Raw genomic sequence first — 10262 nt, 5'->3', positions numbered from 1 at the left:
CTGTTCCAAGAAGTACGGTGTAAAAAGGCAGTAGTAAGACGACTGCATGTTTGATATCCTGAGGTAACCATATTCCCTACTTGGAATAATTCTGTAGTGATATAAGTACCTTAAATCGCCAAATAAACTTTTTGATTAAACTCAACGTCTACGCTAGAGTATTGCGAACTTGCATGCACCATCCTGTATATTTAGAATAAAGACACGCTTCTATTTTTCTATCAAAATTAAGCTTGTGCAAAAGGCGCATTATTATTTGCGGTTATCTCGTTTTTGGACTCTTACTTTTACAGCTGGTAGATGCTTATGTATAAGAACCCATGTCGAATTTACATAATTTTCTGCTTCCGTTTCCTGTGTCATTAATTATGGCTGCTACAGGTGCTTCAGGATGTTACCATATTATTTTTTCTTAATTGAAATCGGTAATTCACTCGATTTGCCCTTGAGTTGGATATACTACCATTACATTACAATGTTCTGCTGTTGAATGCCGCTTGATATATCTAATGGCGTGCGATGCTGTGATGCCATTCTGTCTTGGCTGACAGTTGTTGAGCTTAGCACGTTTCTTATCGACACGCCTTTTTCTGTCCTCTCAAATGCCCGACTGCGCGTCCGGCGGGCTTCGTCAAAAGTGCACACAATGTGCGCTACTGTCGCCGCCTGCTCCACGCAACTGTCGTGTGTTGTTTGCAGATGTAAACTTGCTTTTTGAGTTTTACCTAGCCTGTATTTGTTGAAGTCTTGCGACGTCTCCTTCGAGAACAGCCACCCTAGCCCTGAGAGCTTTGTTTTCTCGTACTATGGAACACTCATTTGAATGTTCACATGCGCAATCGTTGAAAGGGTCGTTCATGTGTGCAGCTGCACCAAAGACGCTCGGTATGGCCAACGGTTTGAGGATTAACATGTTGCTAATGAGATCAGTATCAAAGTCTCGCGGTACGAAGTGCCTGGAACAGACAAGCACATCCCGCTTTTCGCGCATACTTAGAAGCGACAGCCATTGTTGTACGATTTGCTCTTCAGCTGGTTTGAAGTAGCGGATACTACTATTCGTGTAGTGGTTAATGAAGCCAACCTGGTCACATGTCCTGAACGAGCATCTTGGCGTCACTGTATCCATGCGATGCCCGTAATGACTTAAACATGCGTTAATTACATAGCGAGCCCTACGAAACGGTCAGCAAGAAAAAAACACATCATTAATTGCATTAATAGAGTAAACTATTATGGTGTTAAGTGTTGCCTTGGTAGGAAAGCTTTTATAAAAAAAAAAAGCTAACCCCGACAGGTCGGCGAATCAACATGTAGAGCCATACCTCGTTGTGTTTGTTACTACTGATTAGTAATTTATACATTTTCAAGTGATAAAAATGTGTTTCTGTTACGCCCTGCCATGCCTGAAAGAATACCTTATGTGTTCTTAGCAACGTACCTGGAGTTGTCTACATCGACGGTACAGAAAGCCACGCATTGGGGCACCCGCGAACGACCGCTCTCACGCATTTCTTTCCCTCGTTGAAATAGTCCGTTCCAGTCGCACCAATACTTGCGTACGATGGAGTTTCCTGATCGGTAATTGTTGCGTACCACAAACTTCACATTATAAAAAAGTTCTTCAAAAACTATCCACTGTTGGGCTGCCTCCCAGCTGGCGACCGTTACGGTTTTTGCTACAATAGGAAGATTGTGGTCTACCTGTAAGAATCCATAATGGCATTGGTCTACCTGTAAGAATCCATAATGGCATTGGTCTACCTGTAAGAATCCGTAATGGCATAAAAAAATAACATGCAATGCAAGAAGATGCTATCATTCAGCATAAACAATCCTCCTTCAGTGAAATAAAAAAAACCTTTTAAATGTCTCGTATGATTATTGGGAAATCCGAGGCCTAAGAACATTTCTTTACTCAGATTTGTGTGAAGCTATGAACAAAACATCTAAGGAGTGCACAATATATTCGTATGACGACTGTCATTTCATGTTTTGTGTTTTCTAGATTCTTTATGAATAAGTAATCTCATGTAATAAAATGTTAGGTTTAGGCTTAACCTTAAGGTGGATCGTTAGCCCCAACAGGTTGATAAACTGGTTACCACAATCCGGTTCTCCGCAGTTGATTTTAAAGCGATCCGAACGATCGGGATGATACCTGGATAGATGCTTTTGCAGTGCCGTTTTATGTTTAACCATCGCATGACACAGAAAGCACGCGATGTGTGACTCCTTTACGTGCCGCCTGTATGAAATGTAAGTGTCAAATTTAAGCAATCTACAATGATGACATGTGATGCGGGAGTGGGCCGACTTGAAGTGTGCTACTACGTTTGACTCGCAATTAAACTGCAATTTGCACTGGAAACAGTAAAAGTCGTTAACAGAACCTAATGCTAAAACATCCCCCCGTTTCCCAGTGGAACCACAGTCGTGTATGTCAATCATGGCTTTCTTTATTAAGGACCCGCTGTCGCCTGAGTGCCTCACTTTTCCTCCAATCGATTGCGTAGTTAGACACCTTTCTTTCATGTTTGAAATCTCATACGATGTTGGTGCGCTTTTGTACGTGATTGGCAATTGACGCAACTCCATTGTGGACTGTCGTATATTTTTGCTCACGCTGGGGAAATGCTGCTGCTGCTGCTCAGTTCGGGGAGCCTCTGTGGTTCTCAGGGCAGAAAAACCGCAGGACTCAATATCGGGAAGAGTGTGCTGTTGTTGTTGTTGCTGCTGTTGTTGCTTATGCTTTAAGATGACCAAAGCATCAGTTACGCTGTGCGTTTCGTTAGTGCTCGAAGGCATTAGCGGGGCAAAGTCTTGTGTCAGACTGGTATCGACCACCAGATATTCTGCCTCTCCCTCAAATGTTATGAACTGCTCCATCGTTAGTATTGGTAACCGAACGGTTAGGATCTGTCACCTATAATCATGATGATATTGAGAAACGTAATTCGTAATGATAGATGTATTCTATATGGTATATTATGGAAATAGTTCAATATCCTTTATACGTATCGCAGCTTGCCCCCGTTCCTTTCGCGTGGTATTATAGATGGGTTTTAAGATGCTCCTTGAGCTTGGGAATAGTCGGCGGCTTGTATTCGCAACGATGACACTTTAGATCCTTTTTAAGAAGTACTTCGGCAATACGTGGCTCGACAACGGTAAAACTGCCATTCGTACGTATATCATTCACAACAACTCCGCTGTCTACAAAGAACGCGGTTGTAAAGCTGTTCCAGTGTTTTTTGGTCTTCAGCGATGGAGAATCGAAATCTTGTGAAATGACATGCAGATGAAGTTGTGCCATAGAAGGTACTGCGTGATAGCCCAGCCGAAAATCTTTCTCATCTAGCCCATTGTCCGCAATTAGCTGCCGGCCAATCTTTTCAAGGTGTTCCAGTATCGGGACGTGGTGAGATCGAAGCGCTTTTATAGTGGGAATATCTTCTCTGGGTAGAACCAGCCAATGATGGCGGGCCTTCGGAAACTTGTCGGCAATAGCTACGCATGTGGCGTCTGCGTATACCTGGTTACCTTCCAAGCTCATCGCTTGCTTCAGTCCCGTTAAAAGAGAACGGCGTTTTGATTCCGGGGCCACATCTTCAGCAGTACGTTTAGACATCATTGCATTATTGGATTGAATCGGATTCGTCTAGATGACACTGGCCCCGGTAGAGACCTCGTCTGGTAAAAACACTTCCCACTATTATGCAAGCTCTAGCCCAGAAGTAATCGGGGTAAACGTCTCACGGCAATACACACAATGTATATTTAGGTAATTCTGCGCTAATTGAGATTCGATAGTGGACACTCGCCGCTCTATTAATACAATCCTCACGGCGTTCACAGATCCACCGAATGAACTTCAATCCTGTCAAGGTTCTCGATAACTACGCTAGCTGGTATCCCGTTTGCGGGAGTTCAACAATAGAAATCTAAAGTCGTACAGCCAGATAGTAATATTATAGACTTGTGTACCCCGTACAACAAACGCACAGCGTTCACGCACAAACACCAAACATCTATGGTAGCATGATGCCGAGATGTTCCACCTTTGCTTTTAGGTAACAGTTGTTTGTTACAACAGATTAGAACATCAAAAATAATTATGCCACTTTTTAGTGACATGAATGACGAAAATCTTCGACACTAGGTTTATCGTTTTACAGCAAGCACAAAAAAATCGATGGCAGACGCCGGCGTCCGCGAGTTTGGCTTATGGACTAAGCGGTTTTGCCAATTCATCCATTCGTTTTGATCATCTGTCTCTGGCTGTGTATCCAAATGCGTGTGAGTGTTAGTAAATATCGGACCTTTTCTGCCGATAGGGGAGAGAATAGTAACTAAGACTGTGCTTAGAGCCGCAAAAAGCATGCTCCTCAGATATTCGTCAAAACTGTTTATCATAATGTTTAATTCTTCAATTTTTGTCATAATTTAATTTTTGCATTTGTGAAGATCCTTTCTGTGACTTCAGACGGGATTCATATATACAATAGATAAACGGTTGATGACGCAAGCGAAATCCAAGCAAGTGAGAGTCTGCTCGATTTTACGTACATCACAATTTCTGTACGGCTCTTTGGTAATCTTTAATTTTTATGTCTTATCAGCACTCGTATAATGCTTGTTCATGAAACAGGTTCCGGTAAAATTGAAAAAGTGTGTGGAAAGGTTCTTATAATATAATTCTCCTTGCGCTACTACTTAGCCGACAGATACTAAAGCCTGTTAGGTTTTACGTCATCAAAGTGTGTACTGTTACCACCAAAGTGGCTATTCGTTTTAATAGTGATCAGTCAACCGCTTCATTATAATAGTGATAATAATAATAACAGTGAATAAAATTAAACTTGTTTATTTACCCATTTTATAAATCGGAAGAGTGTCATCATGGCATTTTGCGTAATGAGAAAAGTCTTTCATTCAAATGGTTTAGGCAAAAGAACGATGTCTGGGGTACCTTCAGTAGAACGGGTAGCTCTTGTAGCCTGTGGGTCCTATAATCCGATTACTAACATGCACCTTCGTATGTTCGAAGTCGCCAGAGATCACCTGCACGCCACGGGTAAATATGGTTATTTTGAAGACGGATGGTTGTACGTTGCTTATTTACTATATATGCTATATTTGCTGTGTCAGCTTAGAGAAAGAAAAAAGAGGAAGTTCGTTATTCACTTATATATAGGAATATTCTACGGTAGTTCAGAACAGCCAACTATATATACAACGTAGTTAGTTTATCTATCATAGCGTTTCCAAGTACTGCACCAGTCTAACGAACCAAAAGTATCTAAGTAAATAGTGTAGATTAACGATGTTAAAAACTTGAGAACAAATGCTTGGTATAATGTACGAAGTAATGCGGTTCGATCCAGGCCGCTACAAGGTCGTGTGTGGAATCATCTCCCCCGTTCACGATGATTATAAAAAAAAGGACTTGGTGTCTTCTAAGCATCGATTTGCGATGTGTAAATTGGCGGCCGAGGTGCGTAATAAAATTTTTGTAGGATTTTTATGGTGGCTGAAACTTGTTTGAAACGATTTAACCGTGCAAGTGAGCAATTTCAACCCACAAAAAAATTCTGGTAGGTTAAAATAAGTATCTTTCGATCAACATATTAGGAGCGATAGCGTAGGTTTTCCTCTCTAAATGGGTTTTTTCTATTGAAACATTTCTTATGCTGTCAGGATGCGATATTCCAAAAGAATGCTTCAATAGGGAGCGTCTTGTTTGAAGTGACAAAACTGGCAAGTCTAAACAACTAGATATTCTTTCCTTGCAGACCTCGGATTGGATTAGAGTAGATGACTGGGAAATATCCCAACCAGAATGGACGTGCACGCGGGACGTACTTAAACATTATGAAGAAGGCTTTAATAAACATGGGATTTTATCAAACTTCTCAAGGTATCGCATAGAGGACAACTATCAAATGCAGGCATTGATTCTAGATTTCTTAGGAAAGTATTCGTAATATTTCTACCTTGTTTTGCACACCTTAGAGTACATTCTATATCCTAAGCTAAATCGTACAATCTTAGCAGTTTTGATCATATTATATTAAGAAAAGCTGAACTATGTGGAGCAGTACGGTAAAGATATCAACGATGAAAGATGAACACGATATGATAAAAAAGTGTCTAAAAAAAGGTTAAATTGAAGGCCATCGTTTACCAGATGGCATGTTCGCATACAGGAGGCAAATCGTTTTAGCTCGGCAACTTCTTGTATCTGGCAAACAATTTAATTTAGTTGCCAGGTGCAGGAAGTCGTATTTAAGCTTGATTCGCAGGGCGCTAATTTTTGGGGATAGTTCAAGAGCCCTTTTATCGAGTTATTTTCCTTTGTTAAACGAATGGTAGCCTCGCACGAAGTGTCGATTATATACTTTCGTATTACGTTTCTTTTCAACATCAGAAATATTAAAAATGAAAACGTAGATACGAACATTTTTGCTGGCGACAGAGATCAGTCGCATTTAAATTCAGGGGCGATTCGAGTAATGCTTCTATGCGGCAACGACTTCCTGGAGAGCTTTGCAATACCAGGGCTGTGGAAAGCTGATCATATCGACGAGCTCACCAAAAAATTTGGCATGGTAAATCAAGACGCAATAATATTTTTGCCGCTTATTCACTTAGCTATAAGTAAAAAAGAATGGTTTCATATGTGCGTTTCCTAGATCTGACCCAGGCCTCTTTCTCATTAGCATCCATTTCATTATTAAGCCTATTATATTTTAGGATTTATATTTAAGGATGCAGACGTTTGTTCTACTCGTAAAAACAGTAGCAGTCGCTACGTCAATGCTTTCAAAGATATGTCAGGTTATTGTCAACCGTTTTTTCTCTGACTTAGGCCGTCATTTCCAGATCAAGTTGCGATGCTGAGAAGTTAATCTACGAGCAAGACATGATATATGCTAACCGCACTACAGTCCATCTTATCAAAGAGTGGCTTTACAATGAGATTTCATCGACAAAAGTGCGTAAAGCTTTGCGACGAGGGGAAAGCGTTAAATACGTTGTTCTGGTAAGCAGAATTTGTTACTGATTGGGTTGTTATGCTTACTAATTGTTAAAATTGTTACTAAAACTTTTGGGACGTTAACAAAGTGGTTTTATATAGAACATGCATATTTAAGTAGTAATCACCTCGAAGAGGAACAGCATTGAAACGTTCAAAACAACTAATTTAAATTTGAAAATAACATTACACAACAAATACCCTCATGTAACTCACAATTTAGTAGAAAATAGTCAGCCTTTATTTAATTTTTGGATAGCATTAGCTGAAACAAATATGGATGAGGTAATTCTTATCTCTTTTGTGTTTCAGGATTCCGTGATCGGTTATATCGAACGTAATGGCCTCTACAAAAGTTAGACCATGCGGACATCGCCGAACCACTAATTTCGACATGGTCTTAACTGGAGTATACTCACATGGATTCAAAGGTATGAATAAGTGAGATTACAAGTTTTTATTAATTCGAACACTGTCGATACCCTATAGTTACCTACTCGTAAAATAAGTCATCCTAATTCATTTGCTGCGTGGAGATGCTCCAAGTCAGGTCTAACGACGTCAGCTTTGGCATGAAAATACGTTGTTAGTTCGTAGATGCTTGCTGACGCTAGTTGTACGTTGTTATCTCCAGTCATTTAACGTTAACATATTGTTGGATATTTTTTTTAACGTTTTCGGTTATTTTCAACTGTATAACTAATGTTCGGAATTAACTCCTCGATATAGTGTCAATGACCTGCTCCCACCAGACGTTTCAGTCTAGATAGATCTGGCCGAACCCATTTGGGTTCTTCCAACATGGTAAAAAGAACAAAAAAGGCATGGTAAAAATGTTGTTATGTTGCGGAATACAGCTCGCTTGTATTTTTGCATTAGCATTTACCGATATTTGAATCTTCCTACAGCAACAAAATAAACAGTCATTTTAAAAGGGTTGAATAGAATAGAAGTATAGGGGCTGAATGTTTTACATCTAGGAAAAGGAATAGGGCTCAATATGGCATAAATCTAGCAAATTCGTTCGGATAAAGGGACAACGGGAATGCTTTTTTACTAGCTATTTCTCGAAGTTCACCAAAAAATGTGACTTTTGCCTCTAACTTTCGTTGTCGTTCACTAGTTGCCCGCGTAGCTAGCTCTGTAAAAGAATGTAAGAAATAGATAATGTTGACCTAGAAATTAGCTACTTGATGGGAACAGTAAAAAAATTAGCCACCCATTTAGTTTGTTTCAGCTGTTTTCTAGAAATATAATTACAATCATATTTCGCGATACTAGGTTCCGAAAAAGCAAACGAACCAACACGTTTTTCAGGATCTATACATACGTTCAAGTATACAAGCTATATTGAAGTACATCTAACCAAGTAACCATGACTATGACCAAATTTAATATGGTTTTCAATTTACCTCCCATGCAAGTATCATGCCACCTAATTTTGTTGGAAACGTTGCCTTTATTACCTGTTTCGCAGTAAGGGCTTGTGATAAGCGCGACTACCTATAGAGTATATATTTTGATTAACTTTCTTTCGTATGATGTATTCGTTATATTTTCTAATTAAATCTGCGGGTCTACATTTCAGGTGCCCCGATAGCGTTGTTTTGATCCATTGTCAGCATATAATCATTTCTATTCTGCGTTGCTGTATCAAATACAAAAAGATGTTATCCTGCGGATAAGAGTATATCGCCATTGATCGCGTCAGATGATTATCACTTACCAGTTTGGCAGTACCAGCAAACCTAGCATTGTAGGCCTAAATGTGTCACACGGATTATCATTGTTTCAAATGAAATTACAGTGTACAAACACATTACATACAAAGAATAAACACTGATTAATTCATTAATATTAAAGTATTTATTATTTATGAAAATATGGATATTTTCATTCATTGAACTTTGTTGTGAATTTTGTAAGCATGTTTAGTGTGATCTCCCTTAGCGGACTGCTCGGACGTAGAATACGCGTTTTGAATGAGGACTTAAATTTTATTCTGAAGTATCTGTAGTACTATCAAATTGAATCACGGGCATCGATAAAATAAATTCACGCTTTCCAAAGTTTTTCTTGAAACATTGTTACGAATTTAATAAAGTGATAAGGGGAGGGTTTCTTGGTGATCCCAGACAATTCATGCTAGGGTAATGTTGAAATCTGTTTATTTTAAATCAAGACTCAGATCTCTGAATTCGAACATTTGGTAACGAAGTTACTGGCTCAAGTGTATTGAAAACGAAAACGAGGATGAAATGTGTTAAGTAAGACTGTCTAATTTTATCAGATAGCTAAGCCTATTTCATTGTCTCAAAATAATTCTGATGCGTATTATGGCTTTTGTTTGCAGGATGGACATTCATTAATATTTAAAACTAATGTTTACTTTACAATTGTTCGTTTACGATGGGAATTGTCGTACGGGAAAACAGGTGACTCGATAGAAACGCCTGCCATTTCGACTAGTTATAGTTGTGCTACAATAGAGAACTTCTTAAACAAAGTTCCTATTATACCCCAAGTATCTCTAAGGAATATACTCTATGCAGACCGAAGTGTGCGCTCTGAACAATTCTTTACTGTAGTCATACCTTTGTTAATTCATGAGAAACGATACTAATTATATATATTGTAACAAATCAAGGCTGCTTGCATTTTGTGCTAAGTAAAATGCTAAATGCCTTTCATCCTATCCAATAATGTTTCAGCTAAAAAAGTTATTATTATTTCAAAATTGCGTTTTTCAAAAAAAAACCTCCATTCTAAACATATTAAGGAATACGCTTATTATTATTATTATTATTATTATTATTATTATTATTATTATTATTATTATTATTATTATTATTATTATGTACAGAATAGGGAACAGATTAATTTATAATATATACGTAAAGCTTAAAATAGATATATGATATTACCTAATTCCAGTGATTGACAAGACTAAGTAAAGTTTTACGGCCATTGAATTTCACGACTATAATAAGTGTTTTCGTACCTCAAACAGTTCCGTGAAACGTAACGAAAGAATTAGAAGAAGGACGAAAAGAAACAACATCAACAAAAAAAAATGGCCTGCGGTACTGTTTCGAATAAAATTGGCTAGATCAGAGAAACAAAGTTTGCCTATTTGAGACAAGCCCGTGGTGCCTAGAAAGATAAATAATCTTTCTAGTCACCACGGGCTTGTCATTGAGTGGTACATTCAAGCAGTGCGCCA

The 10262-nt window shown here is 38.7% G+C and overlaps 3 protein-coding genes across 16 annotated transcripts; 1 reads left to right on the top strand and 2 right to left on the bottom strand.

The window, feature by feature from the left end:
* Window positions 1–208: 208 nt before the first annotated feature.
* On the bottom strand, window positions 209–2889 carry LOC111247847 (uncharacterized). 3 transcript variants are annotated; one of them, XM_086983782.1, is made up of 3 exons: window positions 2062–2889; window positions 1442–1764; window positions 209–1175 (listed from the first exon to the last, which is right to left on the bottom strand). In XM_086983782.1, exons 1-3 carry the CDS (start codon window positions 2887–2889, stop codon window positions 722–724), a joined length of 1605 nt encoding a protein of 534 aa, XP_086839908.1. In that variant the 3' UTR covers window positions 209–721. The 3 variants fall into 3 exon arrangements, with proteins under 3 accessions (XP_086839908.1, XP_022655037.1, XP_022655038.1); XM_022799302.2 differs by having other exon boundaries at window positions 1442–1734; XM_022799303.2 differs by having other exon boundaries at window positions 1442–1704.
* Window positions 2890–2905: 16 nt separating this feature from the next.
* Aptx (aprataxin) lies at window positions 2906–4248 on the bottom strand. Its single transcript, XM_086983801.1, has one exon. It carries the CDS (start codon window positions 3632–3634, stop codon window positions 3053–3055), a length of 582 nt encoding a protein of 193 aa, XP_086839927.1. The 5' UTR covers window positions 3635–4248; the 3' UTR covers window positions 2906–3052.
* A 30-nt stretch (window positions 4249–4278) lies between these two features.
* On the top strand, window positions 4279–8921 carry Nmnat (nicotinamide mononucleotide adenylyltransferase). 12 transcript variants are annotated; one of them, XM_022799655.2, is made up of 8 exons: window positions 4322–4543; window positions 4949–5077; window positions 5388–5497; window positions 5796–5920; window positions 6479–6611; window positions 6872–7045; window positions 7352–7470; window positions 8628–8921. In XM_022799655.2, the coding sequence occupies exons 2-7, from the start codon at window positions 4960–4962 to the stop codon at window positions 7397–7399; spliced, it is 708 nt and encodes a 235-aa protein (XP_022655390.1). In that variant the 5' UTR covers window positions 4322–4543; window positions 4949–4959; the 3' UTR covers window positions 7400–7470; window positions 8628–8921. The 12 variants fall into 12 exon arrangements, with proteins under 12 accessions (XP_086839922.1, XP_022655392.1, XP_022655390.1 ...); XM_022799653.2 differs by having other exon boundaries at window positions 4322–4581; XM_022799656.2 differs by having other exon boundaries at window positions 4322–4594.
* The last annotated feature ends 1341 nt before the right edge of the window (window positions 8922–10262 follow it).

The sequence above is a fragment of the Varroa destructor genome, unplaced genomic scaffold (assembly GCF_002443255.2).
Source record: "Varroa destructor unplaced genomic scaffold, Vdes_3.0 BEIS01000003.1, whole genome shotgun sequence".
NCBI lineage: Eukaryota > Metazoa > Arthropoda > Arachnida > Mesostigmata > Varroidae > Varroa > Varroa destructor.
This window is presented reverse-complemented; position numbering and strand designations above follow the sequence as displayed.